This window comes from Hylobates moloch, unplaced genomic scaffold (assembly GCF_009828535.3).
Source record: "Hylobates moloch isolate HMO894 unplaced genomic scaffold, HMol_V3 SCAFFOLD_20, whole genome shotgun sequence".
Taxonomy (NCBI): Eukaryota; Metazoa; Chordata; class Mammalia; order Primates; family Hylobatidae; genus Hylobates; species Hylobates moloch.
The window spans coordinates 39,630,939-39,649,261 of record NW_026652295.1 but is presented as its reverse complement, the minus strand read 5'-3'; the positions used below and the strand labels follow the sequence as shown (position 1 = coordinate 39,649,261).

The following is an 18,323-nucleotide window of genomic DNA, read 5'->3' as shown; positions in this document are numbered from 1 at the left end:
GCAGCACCAGGAGCCACCCTCATGAACTGTCAAAACCCAAGGGATTTACCTAGACCTAGAGCTCCAACGTTATTTTTTATTTTTTGAAACAGTCATTCTGTCACCCAAGCCGGAGTGCAGTGGCATGATCTTGGCTCCCTGTAACCGCCACCTCCCAGGTTCAAGCCATTCTCCTGCCTCAGCCTCCCGAATAGCTGGGACTACAAATGCATGCCAATCCTGGCTAATTTTTGTATTTTTAGTAGAGATGGGGTTTCACCATGTTGGCCAGGCTGGTCTCGAACTCCTGGCTTCATGTGATCCTCCCGCCTCAGCCTCCCAAACTGCTGGGATTACAGGGGTAAGCCACCACCCTGGCCAGCTCCAACAGTTTTGACTGATCTGTATAAATTATACAAGCATTTAGGGGTGGCTACTGACTGTCAGGCACTGTGCTCAGGGTTGAGGATACAGAGATTAATTCTAGTAAGCCAACATTTATGGAGTGCTTATTATGTGCCAGATTCCTTTTCATGGATTAATGGCTCGAACATCCCTGTAAGGTATTTTACATATTTAGATATTGTGGCATAGAGAGGTTAAGTAAGTTCCTGAATTCACACAGCTAGTAAATGATGAATTCTAGACTCTGAAGTTTTAAGCACTCTGCTTCTGGGTCCCTGTTCCCTTAAAGATTGCGTATGTGTGTGTGTGTGTGTGTGTGTGTGTGTGTGTGTGTTTGGGGAGATGCGTGGAAAAACAATGACAATATAAAGCAGTCATGGCTACAGCTAGAGGAATGCTGACGGTGCCAGAGGAGGATGGAGAGGATGGGGGAAGCATGACCTTTCCTGACACAAGCCTCCAGGAGGCAAGAGGGGAGAGCAGGGGTGCAGCTGACTCAGCTGGGGAATTCAAGGGGCAAGATTCCCAATTAACCAGTGGCCCCAGACAGGAGGATGTGGGTTCCTCCTCCCCACCCTGCCCCAGGGAAAGGGCTACCCCTGCTACCGCCAAAGGCCTGAAGGCACCTTTCCAAAGCTATGACCTCAGGAATGTACACCTTTTCCTTATCTCAGTACCAGGGCATCCATGGCAACCTCAGGCCCCACAGGAGGGGTATATGAGGAGGACCAGGACAGGATGGAGAGGGAGAGCTGGCCCTTGACCTCTGGAGTCCCAGGAGGCTTCAGGCCCACTGTGCATGTCTCAGTGTGTAAGCAGCCTTCTCCCTGCGGGTCGTTCTTCAGGCCACACAGTGGATGCTCCCTTCACTTCATCTCCCTATGCTCTTGATGCATATGACACAATATGCAAAAATTTTATTCATCAACCTGTGTATTTGATCTCTGGGTGGTTGTTTCCAACTACGGTTTTGAGATAGCTCATGATGCAGCAACAAACAGTCAAAACAGATAGCTAAGACAAACGTGAAGAACAAGGCTATGGGGAAAGGAGATGGCCTTACCCTACCAGAAACCAAGACTTACTACGAAGTCATAGTAATTACCATGCAATCCTGGAATGGAAAACTGGCAAAGGCAACAGAATCAAGAAGTGAGGAACAGATCCATGTATATATGGCAACTTGATATTGACAGAGCAGGCATTATGAATCAGGTGGAAAGAAGAGAATATTTAATGCTGCTGATACAACAATCTAGCCATGTGGGGAAAAACATAAAGTTAGATTCATACCTTATGTCTTATACAAAAATAAATTCCATGTGGGTTATCAGCCTAAATGTGAGTAGCCCAACAATAAAATGTTTAGACAAAAATATGAGTTGTTTATGACTTCAGGGGCCAGAATGATTTCTTAAGCAAGATCAGGAGTGGTGGCGTGCACCTGTAATCCCAACTATTTGGGAGGCTAAAGCTCGTGGATCACTTGAGGCCAGGAATTTGAGACCAGCCTGGACAACATGGCAAAACTTCATCTCTACTAAAAATACAAAAATTAGCTGGGCATGGTGGTGTCTGCCTGTAATTCCAGCTACTTGTGAGGCTGACACATGAGAATCACTTGAACCTGGGAGGCGGAGGTTGCAATGAGCCAAGATCACGCCACTGCACTCCAGCCTGGGTGAAAAAGCACAAACCATAAAGGGTAAAATAATATGACATATTTGGCTATATTAAAATTGAAAACTTTGGTCCAAAGAAGATACCAGAAACAAAGGGAATGGATGGGCCACCGACAGGGAGAGGCATTTGCAATGAATGCATAGAACTGATTGAAGATTAGTGGTCAAAATTTATGAAGAACTCATTCAAGTCAATAAAAAGCACAAACCACTTTCAATTGACCTATAGGGAGAAACAAAACACAGAAAATTTAAAAACCAAAGGCACATAGATAATGTTTAACTTCACTAGTAATCAGAAGAATTCAAATCTCAGCTAGATGCAATTATATATGGATTGGTAGGGGGCTTCAAATATGCCTGTAATTATTTTATATATATAATATATATTTATACATACACACATATAGTTAGCGAGAGAGATGACCTCACATTTTCTAATTCTAAGGAGTCTATGATAATAATCATAGAAAAAACATATATAGTTCCATGGAGGCATTTAGGTAGCCCAATGGCATTTGTTCTGTAAAATGCATATAAAATCACTTGGGGTATGTGTTGATTGATATCAGGTTTCTATGACATCAGTGGTTGATGCAACATGGAGGCAATAACACATGGGAACAGGGAAAAATTTAAACACGGCACAATATACAAGTTTTAGTGTTAAGTAAGTTTACTATAAAATTCCACATAATACAATGAAAGAGATAACATAAGCTTCTCATCTCCTAGATTTGAACCAATTTTGTTTTTTTCCCTTCATTTTCAAATACAGCAAAATATTAAGGATTGACAAAACTGAATGATAGGTACAAGTGTTAGTTATATTATTCTCTATACTTTCCCGTGTGCTTAAAATATTTCTTAATTAAAAAAAAAAAACCAGCTATTGCAGAAGTCCATACAAGAGAGCCCAGGGTGCTGTAACTTGAGGAAGAGAGAGTGTCATTGAAGAGAGGACTTAAGGTGCCACCACCTGGCTTAAGAAGAGGGACAGCCATGAAGATAGCAGAAGCGTGGGGATGGATGTGGGGGAAAGAGGAGTGATGGTCTTCTGTCTGGTGTAGCTGGTGAGAAAGAGGGAAGAATTGAAAACACACAGGGATGTACTGCAAGTTTGTCTAGGAGAAGGGTGGTGATGAGTGAGAGGCAGTGAAAGATAAGTTAGGAGAATCAGTTTGGGGAGGAAGAAAATGAATTTAGGTTTGCATCTGCATGCAACTGCAAGACAGCTAACCTTAAGAAGCTGCCGATGAGCGTCTGGAGCTCAAAAGAGAGATCAGGACTAGGTCACTTGCTGACCCAGAGAAAAGTGGCCAGAAGAGCTCTGATTTTGGGGGATACTTTTGTTCAGGTGATGAGAGAAAGAAGAAGATTCCAGCAAGGAGTCAGAGAAACTACCAGAGAGGCAAAGGACATACCAGTATTCTACAATGCACTAGTCAGGGTTAGCTAGCTGCTGTAATAAAAAATGCTAACAAGTTCATTTCTCACTCCCATCACATGGAGGTTGGTGAGAAAGCTCTGTTCTGCTCCACGCATCACTCAGGAACCCAAGTTTCTTCCAGCTAGTGGCTTTCTTGTCCTCTAGAACCTCAGAGCTCTCCACTGCATCCTCTATATCTGGGCAGCAAATGAGAGAAGACAGAGAGAACATTCAAGATTGCACAGGAGGCTTTATGGGACAGCCCTGGAAGTAGCAAACTCGAAATTTCATTTCTTTCAGAACCCCGTCATGTAGCCACCTCTAACTGCAAGAGAGGTTGGAAGACAGTCTAGCTGTGTTCTCAGGAGGAAATAGTTGGGTGAACAACTACTTGGTCTCTTCCAATTGTCAAAATGTTGTGAAATGAAAGTTCTAAATCCTTTGGGAAGCTTCCCTATGGTACAGAAATTTGACCTGTCTTCTCTTTCCTAACTGCTACTACTTCTTCTCCTGCCTGAGCTTCTTTCCTCTGAGAATCCTTGCTGGATTTCTCAAAATAAGCCCTGTTTCTCTCCTCTTGCCACTATCATATGTGTAACTTATTTACAAGCTGGACTTTGTAGTGGTCTTGTCTTTCATGGAGTTTCATTCTAGGAAACTCAGTACACACACACACACAAACACACACACACACACGCGCGCCCGCGTGTCATCAGAGTAATCTACAACTTTATTCTGTCTTCCAAGGAAGCACATGAGTTTGTATTCTCAAAGCCCATATTTATCTTGCTGTCAATACCTTTCAGCTACCTTCTCACTCACATCTCCCAACAAAATCTCTCCTCGAGCCAGTTTTTCCTGGCTCTTTAATCCTTTGCCTGCCCACTGATAGGCCATTAGTGTCTCCACTGAAGAAGACGTGTTTCCTCAGCCAGAACCAGAATTCGATAAGTTGAGGCTGGGTTAGATGAAAGAGTGGATCCTCCATGTCTCTTTCATCCCTGATATTTTAGGTCTTGTGTTTTAGGAGTTGTGATATTTGAGGCTGCGGTGATGGTTTGAAGATCCAAGGCATGAGATTGACTAAAGGTAGGTTTGTTACACAACAGTAGCCTTGTAACACAAAAGCAGCAAATCAAGAGCCAAGGCGAGTATGCTCACTGTATCTGTTGAAGGATTGAGACTCACTTCTCAGTGTTTCACAAAACATTAATTTTCCAAGAGATGTTAATAAGTGTTATGTGAACTTACTAAGACCATGCTACTAATATATTTTCTCCAAATATTTTTAATGTAAGGAAAAATAAGCCATGTTTACTACAATTTGCAAGAGTCAACTTTTAGAAATATTTATTAAGAGGATAATTAAATAAATTGTTATATCCACACAAAGGAATCCCATGTAGACATTTAAAGAATGAAGTAAGCCTATATTTGTTGATATGGCAAGACATCCCTGATATATTAAATGGGAAAAATGAAAGCCCTAAAATGAGCTTGTGTGTGTGTGAGTGTGCGTGCACGCACATGTATGTACAAACACAGAAAAAAGTCTAGATGAACAAGCACCAAAATATTAGTAGTAGTGATTCTCTCTGGGGAATGGGATTAGAAGAGTGGAAGAAAATTCCACTCTTAATAAAACTGTTACCAAGTCTGGCTCTGGAGCCGGACTACCTAGGTTTAAACCTAAGTTCCACCTTTTACTAGTTGGGTGATCCTAGACAGTTATTTAACATCTCTGAGTCTCAGCTACCTGGAAAAATAATATTACCTGCCTCACAGGTAATGATATAATATATTACTCACTAATGTGTTAATACAATATTCATTACAATATTGATTAACACATACTATATTAATATATTAACATCAATATAATACATTGTTTATAATGATGCTGTACATACTTTCTGTAAAATGTTTAGAACAATGCCTAGCACATGGTAAGCACTCAATAAATGTTAGTGTTTTCAGTGGGGAAGTTATGGACAATTTTTACCTTTTCAGAGTGAATTTTTATGTATTTTTCACAGAAAAAGTCATTAAATATGGTTTTTTAAAGATTTCGAAAATGCTTAAAACATTTTATATAGTTAATAGTATTAAATTAAGTTTAGCCTAAAGCTGCCTCCTTGCATATTTCAAGTCTGGCCTAAAAGTTTCAGTACATAGTGGACTGTAACGTAACTGGATGTGTAAACAGGTTGTAACCTGTTCTTGTGCCAATCACCAAGTTTCCTTCAAACAAAGGTGGCCAATTATGTTCAAATAAAGCAAATGCCAAGCTGTAAGAAACCCAGATGCTTCTGTATTTCACTTCTGTTTTCTGTGTGTCATTTTCATTTTTCTACCCATAAATCTTCTTCAGCCATGTGATAGGATTGGAGCCTCTCTGACCTATTCTGATTTTGGGGGATACCTGATTCGTGAGTCATGTTTTTGCTCAATAAAACTCTGTTAAATTTAATTTGTCTAAGGTTTTTCTTTTAACAATAGATATAATCTCCCTTTAAAGCTGTGTCCCTCCTAAGTATGGCAGGTAACCCTAGGAGAAATTGCCTGTTACTAGAAGGTTTGGGAGGCCGAGGCAGGTGGATTTCCTGAGCTCAGAAGTTCGAGACCAGCCTGGGCAACATGGTGAAACCCTGTCTTCTACTAAAATACAAAAAATTAGCAGGACACAGTGGCGCACACCTGTAATCCCAGCTACTCAGGAGGCTGAGGCAGGAGAATTGCTTGAACCCAGGAGGCGGAGGGTGCAGTGAGCCGAGATCGCACGACTGCACTCCAGCCTGGGCGACAGAGCAAGACTCTGTCTAAAAAAGAAAAAACAAAAAACAAATAAAATAAAACTGACCTGAAAGACATATTGACCAACTGCAACGTGCAGACTTGTTTAGATCTAATTTTTTTTAAGCCTGGAAAATATATATGACATTACTAAAACAATTGGAAATTCCTTAGGTTTTATTTTCAGTTTTAAAAAAGAGTCTCTTAGCTGAAATCATTACAGATGAAATAATATAATATATGAGATTTGCTTCAAAATTATACGTGAGACAGGGGAGTGGACCAAGCAAAATTGGCCACGAGTTGATAACTGGTTGAGGATGGCTTATTGGTAGATGGAGTTTATTATACTTCTATTTTTGTGTATATTTTAAATTCTCCATAGTGAAAAGGTCGAAACGTTTTCTTTTTTTTTTAAAGAAGAAATGTGTGGACAGGAGGGAGTGGAGAAATCAAAGACCCTGCAAGAGAGGATTAGGAGAGAAAGCAAGTTGCCAGGGACCATCCAGGGTAGAGAGAACAGTCACCCGGGAAGAGGAAATGGACATCTGGGATGGAGGGAGGCAGGAGGATGGAAAGAAGATTTCAGGGAGAAATAGACTGAGCAGGAGGGAAAATAATACCGGCTACCTTTTTTTTTTTTTTTTTTTGCAGTTAACAATATGCCATAGCTTTACATACCGAGATAGCGAAGCTAGGCTGAGAGTTAAGAAACTTGCCCAAAGCCACATAACTAGTAAATAACAGAGCTGGGTTTAAGCAGAGATTTCTAAGAAGCTTAAGTCTGTGTACTTAACCCCTACTCTGTATTTTTAGTTTCTTTCCCACCCAGGCTTCAGCGCCTACACTTTTCCCTCATGTGCAGGCTGGATATCCTTCCTGACTCCAGTCAGAATCTGGAGCAGTTCTGATTGAATCAAGAAGCAGGAGAGGTTCCCTATGCTTCCATCTCAGCCCTATGATGCCTGCGATATCTGCACCAGGCTTAGCACCTGGGTTCATCTCATCTCCTGAGTTCTCATCCAGCCCTTCCCTTGGTCTAACATCCTGCATCACTTCAGTTGGGCCCATTGGCTACTGCTAGACTGGCCTGCTGCCTGCCTGAGACATAGTCCAGTGCCATCACGCACTCACATGTACACACACACTCCCCAGGAGATGTCCTGGCTTGGAGAGGGGAGTCATTGGCCCTGAATAGGAACCGAGATCTTCAACTTGGAAAGTATGAAGTGTTAAAATGGAAGAGCTGCCTGAGCTGAAAGTGTCAGAGGATGATGGAACAAATACAAAGAGAGAGATGGGAAGAAGGGTCAAGTCTGAACCAGATCAGAGGTGGGATAAAGATTGGGACTTAAAGGCAGAGGTTTGGATGTAGGACGGTAGGATAAAGTAAAAGCAGAACAGAATCAAAGAAGGAACTGGGAAAGAGAAGTCTTAAGTGGCTGCTTATTAGTGAATGGCGTTTGTGGGATCTTATGTTTGTAGTTTGGTGGCCCCAGCCAAGGGTGGAATGGACACCACCAATCACCCCCTTAAGCCCAGTTCTCAGGCAAGGCTTTGCAGGGGCTGTCCCAGGTTGGGCTGACGATAAGCCTAATCAAATTGGAGTTATTCCAGCTTTGAGAGGCCTGTTCCTATGTCGGCTGTTCCAGTCACATGCCTCCCCAGCCTAGCACAGGGGCTGGCACTGGCCATGGTCCTGACCAACACCTAGTGCTTTCCTGGCTGCTCAAGCTGGCTGGGTGCAGATGGGAAGATAATGGAGGATCTGATCTGAAAGAGGGTGAGGATGCTCATACTTGACCATCTTGATTTACTCCTAGGGAGAAAGGAGAAGAGAGTGAAAGTGTGTGTTTGAGGAGAGTGGTGATTTGGAACAGCTACTCTAGCCTCCAGGAGTTCTGAAGAGGATGACCAGGAAGCTGTGAGGTCTCAGTTAAAGTCAGACATCAGGAGCATGTCATGTGTCCAGTCATGCTTCTGGTTCTGAGGCTTTCCCTAGCAATGGTCACCATCATATCTAGGAACACAAAGGCTCCATGGTTCTGTAACACCATGCCTGGCACATGAATGAATGCACACATTGGTGAGTGATGAAGTTTAGATGTAATGACAGAAGGACATAAACTCTGTGCCCAGATGTGAGGTGGAAGGTATCTTTGAACTCAAATTTAGCAAAGGGAAAAGAAGAATCCTGTGCTTGGGAGCGGGGGTGGTGCAGAACTGTTCCCGTGCTCAAATACGAGGATCGAGGGATCAGGAAAATTAACACAAGCTTAAAGAAGAGCCTTTGATGTACATGTGCTGTGAGTATTTGGTAAGGATTTCTTGGTGCCTTCGCTTTTCCATGAGGTTTAAAGACCTCTTCCTCACGTGGGAAGGAGTGGGGACAAAGGGTCAATATGCAACTTAAATGGACAAGAAAGTAAGATAAAAACTTATGGAGCTTATGAGTTATGCTTCTGCCTAGGAAACAGAAAGCTAGAATCACGTAAAATAGCACCCCAAATCATAAAATATTTAGGTAGAAATTTAACAATATATGTGCACGATTTGTATGCTGGAAACTGAAAACACTGATGAGAGAAATCATAGAAGAAAAAAATAAATGGACAGCTGAACTGTGTCCATGGCTTGGAACACTCAACAGTGTTGTCTATTTCCCTCCAAAACTAAACCACAGAGTCAATGCAATCTCAACTGAAAGCCCAACAGATTTTTGGGGGTGAGAAGAAGAGGATTAGAAATCCACTAGCTGATTTTAAATTTTACATGGCAAAGCAAAGTAACTAGAAGAGTCAAAACCATTTTGAAGAACCACTGTTTGATTTTAAGACTTACCGTAAAGCTACAATAAGTTATCAAGACAGTGTGATATTGGAGAAAGAACAGACATATAGATCAATGGAAAAGAACAGTCAGAACTAGACCTACATGTCAATTGATTTTCAACAAATATACTAAGGTAATTCAATGAAGAAAAGAAAGTCTTCTCAACAAATTATGCTAGTACAATTGGACATCCATATGTTGAAAAAATTGCAAAGTGCATCTTATATCACATGCAAAAATTAATGAAAAATGAATCATAGACCACAATTTAAACCTGAAACTATAAAACTTCCAATGGAAAACATAGGAGAAAATATTTGTGACTCTGAGGTAGGCAAACTTTTTAACAGAGCACAGAAAAGCACAAATTGTAAAAAGAAAAATCAAGGAATTGGACTTCATCAGCAATAACATCTATCCATTTAGGCTGGGTGCAGTGGCTCACGCCTGTAATCCCAGCACTTTGGGAGACCGAGCCAGGCAGATCACCTGAGGTCAGGAGTTCGAGACCAGCCTGGCCAACGTGGTGAAACCCTGTCTCTACTAAAAATACAAAAACATTAGCCAGGCATGGTGGCAGGTGCCTGTAATCCCAGCTACTCGGGAGGCTAAGGCAGGAGAATCGCTTGAACCTGGGAGGCAGAGGTTGCAGTGAGCTGAGATCTCGTCATTGCACTCCAGCCTGCGTGACAAGAGCAAAACTCTGTCTCAAAAAAAAAAAAAAAAAAAAAAAAAAAAAAAAAAAAAAAAAGATGCTGCTAATGCTGCTAAGGAAATGAGGAAAAAAGTTACAGACTAGAAGAAAATATTTGCAAACCACATATCTGATAAAGGACTGCTATCCAGAATATAAAGAATTTTCACAGCTCAATAATAATGATAATAATAAACAATTAAAAATGGACAAAAGTTTTGAACTAATACTTTGCTGAAGAAGGTACAGATGGCAATAAACAATAAAAAGATGTCCAATATTGTTACTCACTAGAAAAATACAAGTTAAAATTGAATGAGATCTCACCTTAGACCTATTAGAAAGGCTTTTTAAAACCTGACAATATTAACTGTTGACAAGGATGTAAAAATGGTACAGCCTCTTTGGAAAAGACTTTGGCAGCTTTTATAGACTTAAACATACACTTACACGTGACCCAGCAGTCCCATTCTTAGGATTTTATACAAGGGTAATAGAAACATATGTTCACACAAAATATATGTACATGAATGTTTATAGTAGCTTTATTTACAATTGTCCCAAGCTGGAAACAACCCAAATGTCCATCAGCGGGTGAATGAATACGCTACTTGTGGTTCAACCATAGAATGAAAGATGGTTTAGCAATAAGAAGGAATACATTCTTGAGAAGTGCAACTTCATGCATGCTGAATTTATTCTGATGAGTGAATGAAGACTGACCCAAGAGGGTACATATTGTATAATTCCATGTCTATGACATTTTAGGAAAGGCAGGAAGCTACAGAAACAGATGTCAGCTCAGCAGTTGCCAGGCCCTGGATTGGAGAGAGAGACTGGCTAAAATGGGCACAAGGGCTCTCGCTTGAGCTAAATGAAACTTTCTATATTATGGTATTGTGTTACGTAGACATGGTGATAGTGGTGGTTGTTACAGAGTTGCATGAGTTTGTTACCATTTATACAACTAGACATTTAAAAGGGGTAAATTTTTGTATATGTAAATTATGGGCCAATAAACCTGACTTTTAGAAAAAGACCCTAGAAGAGTACCTACAGAGTGATCTTCAGGCAGCCTCAGACTTCAGCCCCCAGGCCCTTGGGGCAAGGCCGGGCAGTTGGCCCTTTGAGTGGAGGCCTGTCTTCTCCTCACTATGAACTCCCCATCTCCAAGCACATTCCCTGTCTATAAGTTAGATGCACAGTAAATATGAGTAAATAAATGAATAAAAGAACAAATAAGTGAGTGTTTGCAGGAAACTAAAGTAGACCCTGATAATCTACAGGCTCCTATAGGCTTCTCCAGCCTCTTCTGCCACTCGCAGCACAACTCCATTTCCCACTCCTAGAATTGCCTCAAGCCTCCCCCATCCAACCCCGACTCACTGGGCCATTTCACACCTTTGTGCCTTTACACATGTGGGTCCCTGTGCTTGGATCACCCTTCATGGGAACCTGTACGTGTAGAAAACACACCCCTAACCCCAGAACTCTGGGAAATATCCTGTCCTGTCCTGTAGGATAGGATGATCAGGAGTTCAAGCACGTGTGTGCACAAAATAAACACCAGTGTGAGCATGTGTGCACAGGAGACACCCAACAGTTCCAAGAAGGCTAAACTTGGACAGAAAATTCCAGGTGGGAGACAAAATTCTCTGTCTTATGGACAGCCCATTTCCCTTTTCCTTTCTAACTAGGATAATGGTAATAGTTAATATTTGTTGAATACTGTGTGTCAGGCCCTACTGGAAAGCACTTTACCTGTAGGAACCATATGGTGCTCCTGATAACTCTTTGCGCTATCATTATTCCCACTGTATAGATCAGGGTACCAACACAGGTAGGTTTTGGATGTGTGGTTATACACCCAGAAAGTCAGGAAGTCTGGCTCCAGAGCTGTGTACTTAACTGCTGCCACACTAGAGGAATGATGCCCTGGGGGGAAGAACTAAGAGGGGCTGGGTGAGGGTCCTGGCTTCTAAGGGCACAGCTGTTCTCCAACTCTTGCAAGGCTGAAACCAGAAGACAGCGGGCATTGCAGCTGGTGGAGGGTCTGAATACAGCTGTGAGGATAGTGATCCCTGGGCTAGGCTCTGCAAGAAAACTGAGCAGTGCAGGGCCTTACCAGCCCCAGCCATCTGGGGGCCATCCTGGCTGGCACCAGCAGGAGGGTGGGCTGGCTTCTCAGAGGTCTGAGAGACTCAGCCTCCTTCTGCCAGGGCTGCAGTGGCCGACTCCTCCTCCCCTCTGCCCCCACCCTGCACCGCCTCCAGACCCCAGTCCTGACTATTGCTTAATCCCCAGGAGCCCAGTTCCTGTGGGCAGCGCCTGACATGCCTGATCCTCTCTTTTCTGCAGTTCAAGGGAAAGATGAGATCTTGCACAAGGCACTCTGCATCTGCCCTTGGCTGGGGAAGGGTGGCATGGAGCCTCTCCGGCTGCTCATCTTACTCTTTGTCACAGGTAGGATCCCCTCCGTGCCCTGCGATGCCTTCTTTCCCTCACTTTGAGCATGTGGTTGGGGAGCGGGTGGTGGGCCCTGGGGTGAATTATGAAGGCGGTGGCAGTCCTCAGCATGCCTGAGTGCCCTGTTCTGCACTCCTCTCCTCCCCACCCTGTCCATATTCTTCACACCCTCCTTCCCTCCCCAGTATCAAAACCCACCCTCAGACTCTTCCTGCATGTGGACATGTAAGGGGCTGGTGGACTCTGGTTGCATTGGAAGGGAAGGAGTGCTAACAGTGGCATCCCAGGCACTAGCTGGCAGTTGGGGGAAGCTTTGGGGGGCACTGGTACTGGTAATAGCTTCTGAAATTATAAGCCACTAGTTATGAGCCCCTACAGTTATAAAGGAGGAAAGAACCTGAGGATGTTCATCTGCATCTTTGGGGCACTCTCTTCCCTGCTCTGGAGGTCCCCTTGTCCTCAGCTCTTGATGGGAGGTGAGGAGCCTAGAGATTTCCGTCACTGAGTTGGAGGGAATTGACACACCAAATTTTTGTACACAATTGCTTCTTCCCACTGAGGGAAGTGCACCTTTTGCTCCCCCAGAGCATTGGACAAACCTGGGCAAGAGGAGAGATGGTGCCAAATGGAGTCTTGTTCCTGCAGCTTCTTGGATGGTGGTCGGGGGGAAGGTGGGGTTCTGAGGCATGGATGGGAGGTGGTAAGATGGGAGAGGGCCACTGCCCATCTGGTCTCTCTAGTTCCAAAAGGCAGGCCACCAGCTTCCCAATCCTATCTTTCAAGCCTCTGTCACAGTAATGGTTAAAGATGGCAGGCAACGGAGGACCAAGAGAGGAGAAGTCAAAGCAGGGGGCTCTGGGGGCTGCCCCAGCAACAGGCTGGTGCTCTAAGCCCATCTCCCCCGCCCTAAGAAGGGTTCCCAAAATAGCAGCCTCATGTCTCCCCCAAAATATCTCCGAGACGGGTCCTTCCTGAAAGGGGAACAAAGCCGCAGAAATAGGGAAGCTGGAAGCTAAAGGTCAGGAAAGTCGGTACCAATGTGGGCGGCTGCAGAGCAAGCAAGAGTGGCAGGGCGGGGAGAGCCTGCTCCAGGCCAAGAAGAGAGGTCCTAGTCCCAAATGATGGCAAAGAGATGTGCAGAACAGAACCGGAGGGGGTTTTAAGACCAAGTGTCTCCAGAATAGACCCAGAGAAGGTCAGTTACTTCTCCAAGGAGGCCCAGCAAGAGCAACAGTGAGAAAACCAAACGCAGGTCCCAGGTTTCCTGGTTCCCAATTTCCCACAAGCACATGCTGTGCCACCTGCTCCCAACTTGTATAAGAACCTGCAGGGCAGGATTTTTGTCCGTTTAGGTCACTGCACAGAGCAAGTGTTCAATGCATATTTGGTAAATGAAGGAGTGAATGAATGTCTCCTCCCCAGAGCTGTCCGGAGCCCACAACACCACAGTGTTCCAGGGCGTGGCGGGCCAGTCCCTGCAGGTGTCCTGCCCCTATGACTCCATGAAGCACTGGGGGAGGCGCAAGGCCTGGTGCCGCCAGCTGGGCGAGAAGGGCCCATGCCAGCGTGTGGTCAGCACGCACAACTTGTGGCTGCTGTCCTTCCTGAGGAGGCGGAATGGGAGCACAGCCATCACAGACGATACCCTGGGTGGCACTGTCACCATTACGCTGCGGAATCTACAACCCCACGATGCGGGCCTCTACCAGTGCCAGAGCCTCCATGGCAGTGAGGCTGACACCCTCAGGAAGGTCCTGGTGGAGGTGCTGGCAGGTGAGTGGGCAGTGGCTGCCTCTCTGGCCTGCCCCTGTTCCAGGCCTCATGTTTTGGGTGTCTGTGTGCAGAACCACCCGCTGCACTCTCAGGGATCCTGGGAAAACCCATCGTATGGGTCTCATCTCCCTACTCAGGGCTACCAAGGATAGTTGTGCAGGTTGCTCACTGCACAAGGGGGCCAAAATCCAGCCTGGATTCCTTTTGCCAGACTGTGTTCCCTGGTGCAGAGCTGCATCACCTGCAAGAAGGGCACCTTTCTCTGCTTTGCATTAAGGCACTCTGTGAACTAGCCTGGCCTTGGCCCTGCTTGCCCAAACAGCTTTATCCATTTCCATCCAGTTATCATGTGAACATGATAGGAGGTCCTTAAAGAGGAGGAGGAGATTAATTTATTCCCTCACCAACCAACCAATGGCCCTATCAACGTAAGTGAAGCACCAACCTGGTGCAGAAAATCACCCCTAGAAAGGAACACTGCTTGTGCTGGGCAATGTGCTTCACTTCTCTGGGCCTCCATTCTCTCATCTGTAAATGGAGAGGGTGGTGTCTGTCCTGCTGACCCCACAGGGTTCCCATTAGTTTTTTTTGGGGGGGGGGGGGGTGTTGGGGGCAGGGGCCTCCTGCTACTGAATTGTCTTGGGATTGTCATTCCAGGTGTGAATAGTTGGGCCAAGGTGTTTCCTTTCCACCCCCGAGCTTTGCGCAGGGACCACCCTCCAGGAAGGCCTTCTGCTTGAGTCTCCAGAACACGACTGTGTCCCCAAAGGAGAACAAATCTGGGGCTACAGAGGCCTCTTCTGACTCTCCTCTTTTCCAACCCCTTCTCCCAGTATGGCTCTTTACCATGGAAATGAGGTCAGGAGTAGTATTTGCCTGACGTGGGGAGGCCAGGAGAGACTGCCAGTCATAGACACAAACCCCACCTCCACCACTTTTCTAAGGATGGCAGGTGGCAGTGAACTCCCTTAGCCAACTCCCAAGAGGGAGACAGAAAAATAAAAGTAATCCATAGCTTGTGTAGACAGCTTGACAGTTTAGATAGGATTTTCAAGTACATCCACGATTGTATTTGCTCTTCTTAGCCCCTGTGCAGAAGGAGGGGGGCATTACAGTTACTGAGCTCCGATGAGGTGCTGGATACTGCACAGTGGTGCCCTCACAGAATCCTGGCAACCCTGCTATAAGGAAGTGTTCCTAACTGCCCACTTTATAAGTGGGGAAATTGAGGCTTATGGAGTGTAATGACTTGATCCACATAGGACCAGTGCCCAGGGGACCTCACCCCACCCATAAAGGTTCTCCTGCCAAGGTTCTCCCCCTGCCTCGAGGAGGAAGGGGCTGGAGGCTCATGGCTCTGCCTCCCATAGACCCCCTGGATCACCGGGATGCTGGAGATCTCTGGGTCCCCGGGGAGTCTGAGAGCTTCGAGGATGTCCATGTGGAGCACAGCATCTCCAGGTACAGCGATGGGTCTTTCCTAAAACCCGTGGGCAGACTTCCACCCTGCAGAGCCCCACGGGGGGTGGGGGCTGGGCATCCTGAACCACAAATTGCAAGGCAACTAGAGCCTGAAGGGCCCTGGATGTGTCTTATCTAAACACCCCTCCACCAGCTGCTACATGTTAAGTTAGTTAGTGTGACTGTGTCAGTTGTTCATTTATTGGAAGACTTCTATAATGCTTTGTAAAAAGCAGCTGCTCTACGACTCCTGAATATCAGCTCCCGCCCCTCCCCTGGAAGCCCCCAGACATCCCCATAATTCAGAGACAATGAACGTTTTAGTACTTTAGTACAAAGCTAAGACCCCCAGATCTCTGCTTCATTGGTAGGACCAGAATCAGTTCTGACTGGTCCATGCCTGTGTACTGGTGTTTAAACATTGCTCATATAACCACATGTGTGTACACACAAACACCCATGGCATAGCACTGTATACAGAAGAAAACTGCTCAGTGAGGGAAGGTGGTGTGTTTAAGTGCACTCAGCAGGTTAGTGGCAGAGCATGACTAGAACTCACGTCTCTTGACTATGGGCTCTCAAAGCTCCAAAAAGGCCCATCCCAGGGATGGTGCTGGGTGGGGTGTGCTGAGGTCCTAGAAGCTCCTTGTTTCTCCCCATTCCCTGAGAGAAGATTCCAATCTGTAGGCCATCTCAAGGCTCCCATCTGCCCTCTTGTCTCTCCAAGGAGCCTCGTGGAAGGAGAAATCCCCTTCCCACCCACTTCCATCCTTCTCCTCCTGGCCTGCATCTTTCTCATCAAGATTCTAGCAGCCAGCGCCCTCTGGGCTGCAGCCTGGCATGGACAGAAGCCAGGGACACATCCACCCAGTGAACCGGACTGTGGCCATGACACAGGGTATCAGCTCCAAACTCTGCCAGGTGGGCTTGGAGAGCACAGCCATCAAGGGTGGACTGGGCAGGGATGGGAGGCGGTGCTGAGAGGGGCCACATGAGTCCTTGGACTATTGCAGGGCTGAGAGACACGTGAAGGAAGATGATGGGAGGAAAAGCCCAGGAGAAGTCCCATCAGGGACCAGCCCAGCCTGCATACTTGCCACTTGGCCACCAGGACTCCTTGTTCTGCTCTGGCAAGAGACTACTCTGCCTGAACACTGCTTCTCCTGGACCCTGGAAGCAGGGACTGGTTGAGGGAGTGGGGAGGTAGTAAGAACACCTGACAACTTCTGAATATTGGACATTTTAAACACTCACAAATAAATCCAAGACTGTCATATTTAGCTGGATAGTTTTGGTGTCATGAAAGTCTCATTTTCTTCCACAGGGGTAAGAAAATGAATTTGGATGAGAAAAAGATAAGAGATCTTGCTCCTTGAGGCCCAGGACCATAGGATACCACATCCCTCCATTCTCACAGGCTCCAATCAGCCAGTCAGTCTTTTTCTTCTCTCTCTTCCCTTTCCTAGCTCTGATTGGCAAGTTCTGCCTCCTCCTCTGGGGTTTCTCTAGCATCCAGTCTTCCTCTCCTCTCCTCCCCAGCATTCACCCTCTCCATCAGCTTCCCCTGGATTATGGGACCTCCCTGCCCCAAGGCCCCCTCCAGCTGACTCAGTTCCTCCCCACCAAGGTCAACTCCTGGCAGACTCATCCATTCATCTCCTTAGAACTCTGTTTTCATCATATCACTTCCCCTTCGGAGAAATGACAAGGGCTTGATAATGTACAGCATATCAAACTGGGAACTGATGGTTCAAGCCCCTCACCATATAGAAGGGAAACTGAGGCTCAACAAGGGAAAGGAACTTACCCAAAATCCCCACCCAAAATCCCCAGTAGAGGCTGGAAATCCAAATTTCACTTGGCATTCAAAGTGCTCTTTCCTCTGACTCACTCCTGCTTATTTATTCAACAAGTATTAGTTTGAGCAACCAGTCTGTGGCGAGTACTATTCTGAACACTGGAATACAACAGTGGACAAAAGAGGCAAGAGTTGTGCCCACACAGAGCTCACTTTAGTGGAAGGAGAGGAGACAGACAATGCACACAGTAAATAAGTCAATCTGATCACCTGTTAGAGGCAAAATGTGCTGAGGAAAAAATTAAAGTCAAGCAAGGTTAGGAGTATGGGTGTGCAGGAGGGACAGGGGATGATACCATCTTAAATGCAGAAGCCAGAAGGTGCCATTTGAGGAACACTGGAAGGAGGCCAGGAAGTGAGCCATGAGGACATCACAGCGAGTATTCAGGGCTGAGCGAACAGCCAGGGCAGCTCATGCAACCCCATCTCTCTCTTCAACACACACACCACCCTGGCCAAGACTCATGTGGAAACCGGGAGGAGACTCCCCTGAGGGTGAGCTGCAGGGGAAAGAAGAAGTGAGTCAGCCATATGCTTGGGCTCTCTGGACTGGGCCCCAGAGAAGTGGATGCCCAGGATCCCCTGTGGCCATAGCTCACATGGCTGCCTTGCCACCTAACCTGTGCTTGGGCACCTAAGGTTTAAAGCACTAGGATGGAGCCCCTGGCATGGCCCTCATGTTCCAGCCTCACTTCAACATGTCACTCCCCTGGTCCCAGCTGTGCCCTAACCCTTTCTTGTCCACTCCCAGTGTAAGCTGCTCCACTGGCTCCCTGCCCTGGAGCCTTGGGATTCTGTCCAGCCTGTGTTCCCATGGCCTCCCTGGCTCAGGGGCACATTAAACTTCCTCATTGTGTCCTGGGGCAGCACCCCCTTCCTATAGATCTGGGGCACAGGTAGCACAAAGTATGAGCCGAGCCCAAACTGCACCTTCTCCACCTGCCTCCTGCC

General features: G+C 45.9%; 1 protein-coding gene across 2 annotated transcripts; it reads left to right on the top strand.

Moving 5' to 3' along the window:
- The first annotated feature begins 12,146 nt into the window (after positions 1-12,146).
- On the top strand, positions 12,147-16,794 carry TREM2 (triggering receptor expressed on myeloid cells 2). Of its 2 annotated transcripts, XM_032141115.2 has the most exons (5): positions 12,147-12,277; positions 13,703-14,053; positions 15,424-15,514; positions 16,242-16,435; positions 16,528-16,794. In XM_032141115.2, exons 1-5 carry the CDS (start codon positions 12,148-12,150, stop codon positions 16,542-16,544), a joined length of 783 nt encoding a protein of 260 aa, XP_031997006.1. In that variant the 5' UTR covers position 12,147; the 3' UTR covers positions 16,545-16,794. The 2 variants fall into 2 exon arrangements, with proteins under 2 accessions (XP_031997006.1, XP_031997007.1); XM_032141116.2 differs by lacking the exon at positions 16,242-16,435.
- Positions 16,795-18,323: the final 1,529 nt, after the last annotated feature.

Excerpts from the sequence above, each read along its gene's own strand:
- TREM2 (XM_032141115.2), top strand. The coding sequence starts at position 12,148 with ATGCCTGATCCTCTCTTTTCTGCAGTTCAAGGGAAAGATGAGATCTTG. Across the intron at positions 12,278-13,702 it reads CATCTTACTCTTTGTCACAG|AGCTGTCCGGAGCCCACAAC; the intron begins GTAGGATCCCCT and ends TCTCCTCCCCAG. Across the intron at positions 15,515-16,241 it reads GTGGAGCACAGCATCTCCAG|GAGCCTCGTGGAAGGAGAAA; the intron begins GTACAGCGATGG and ends TGTCTCTCCAAG.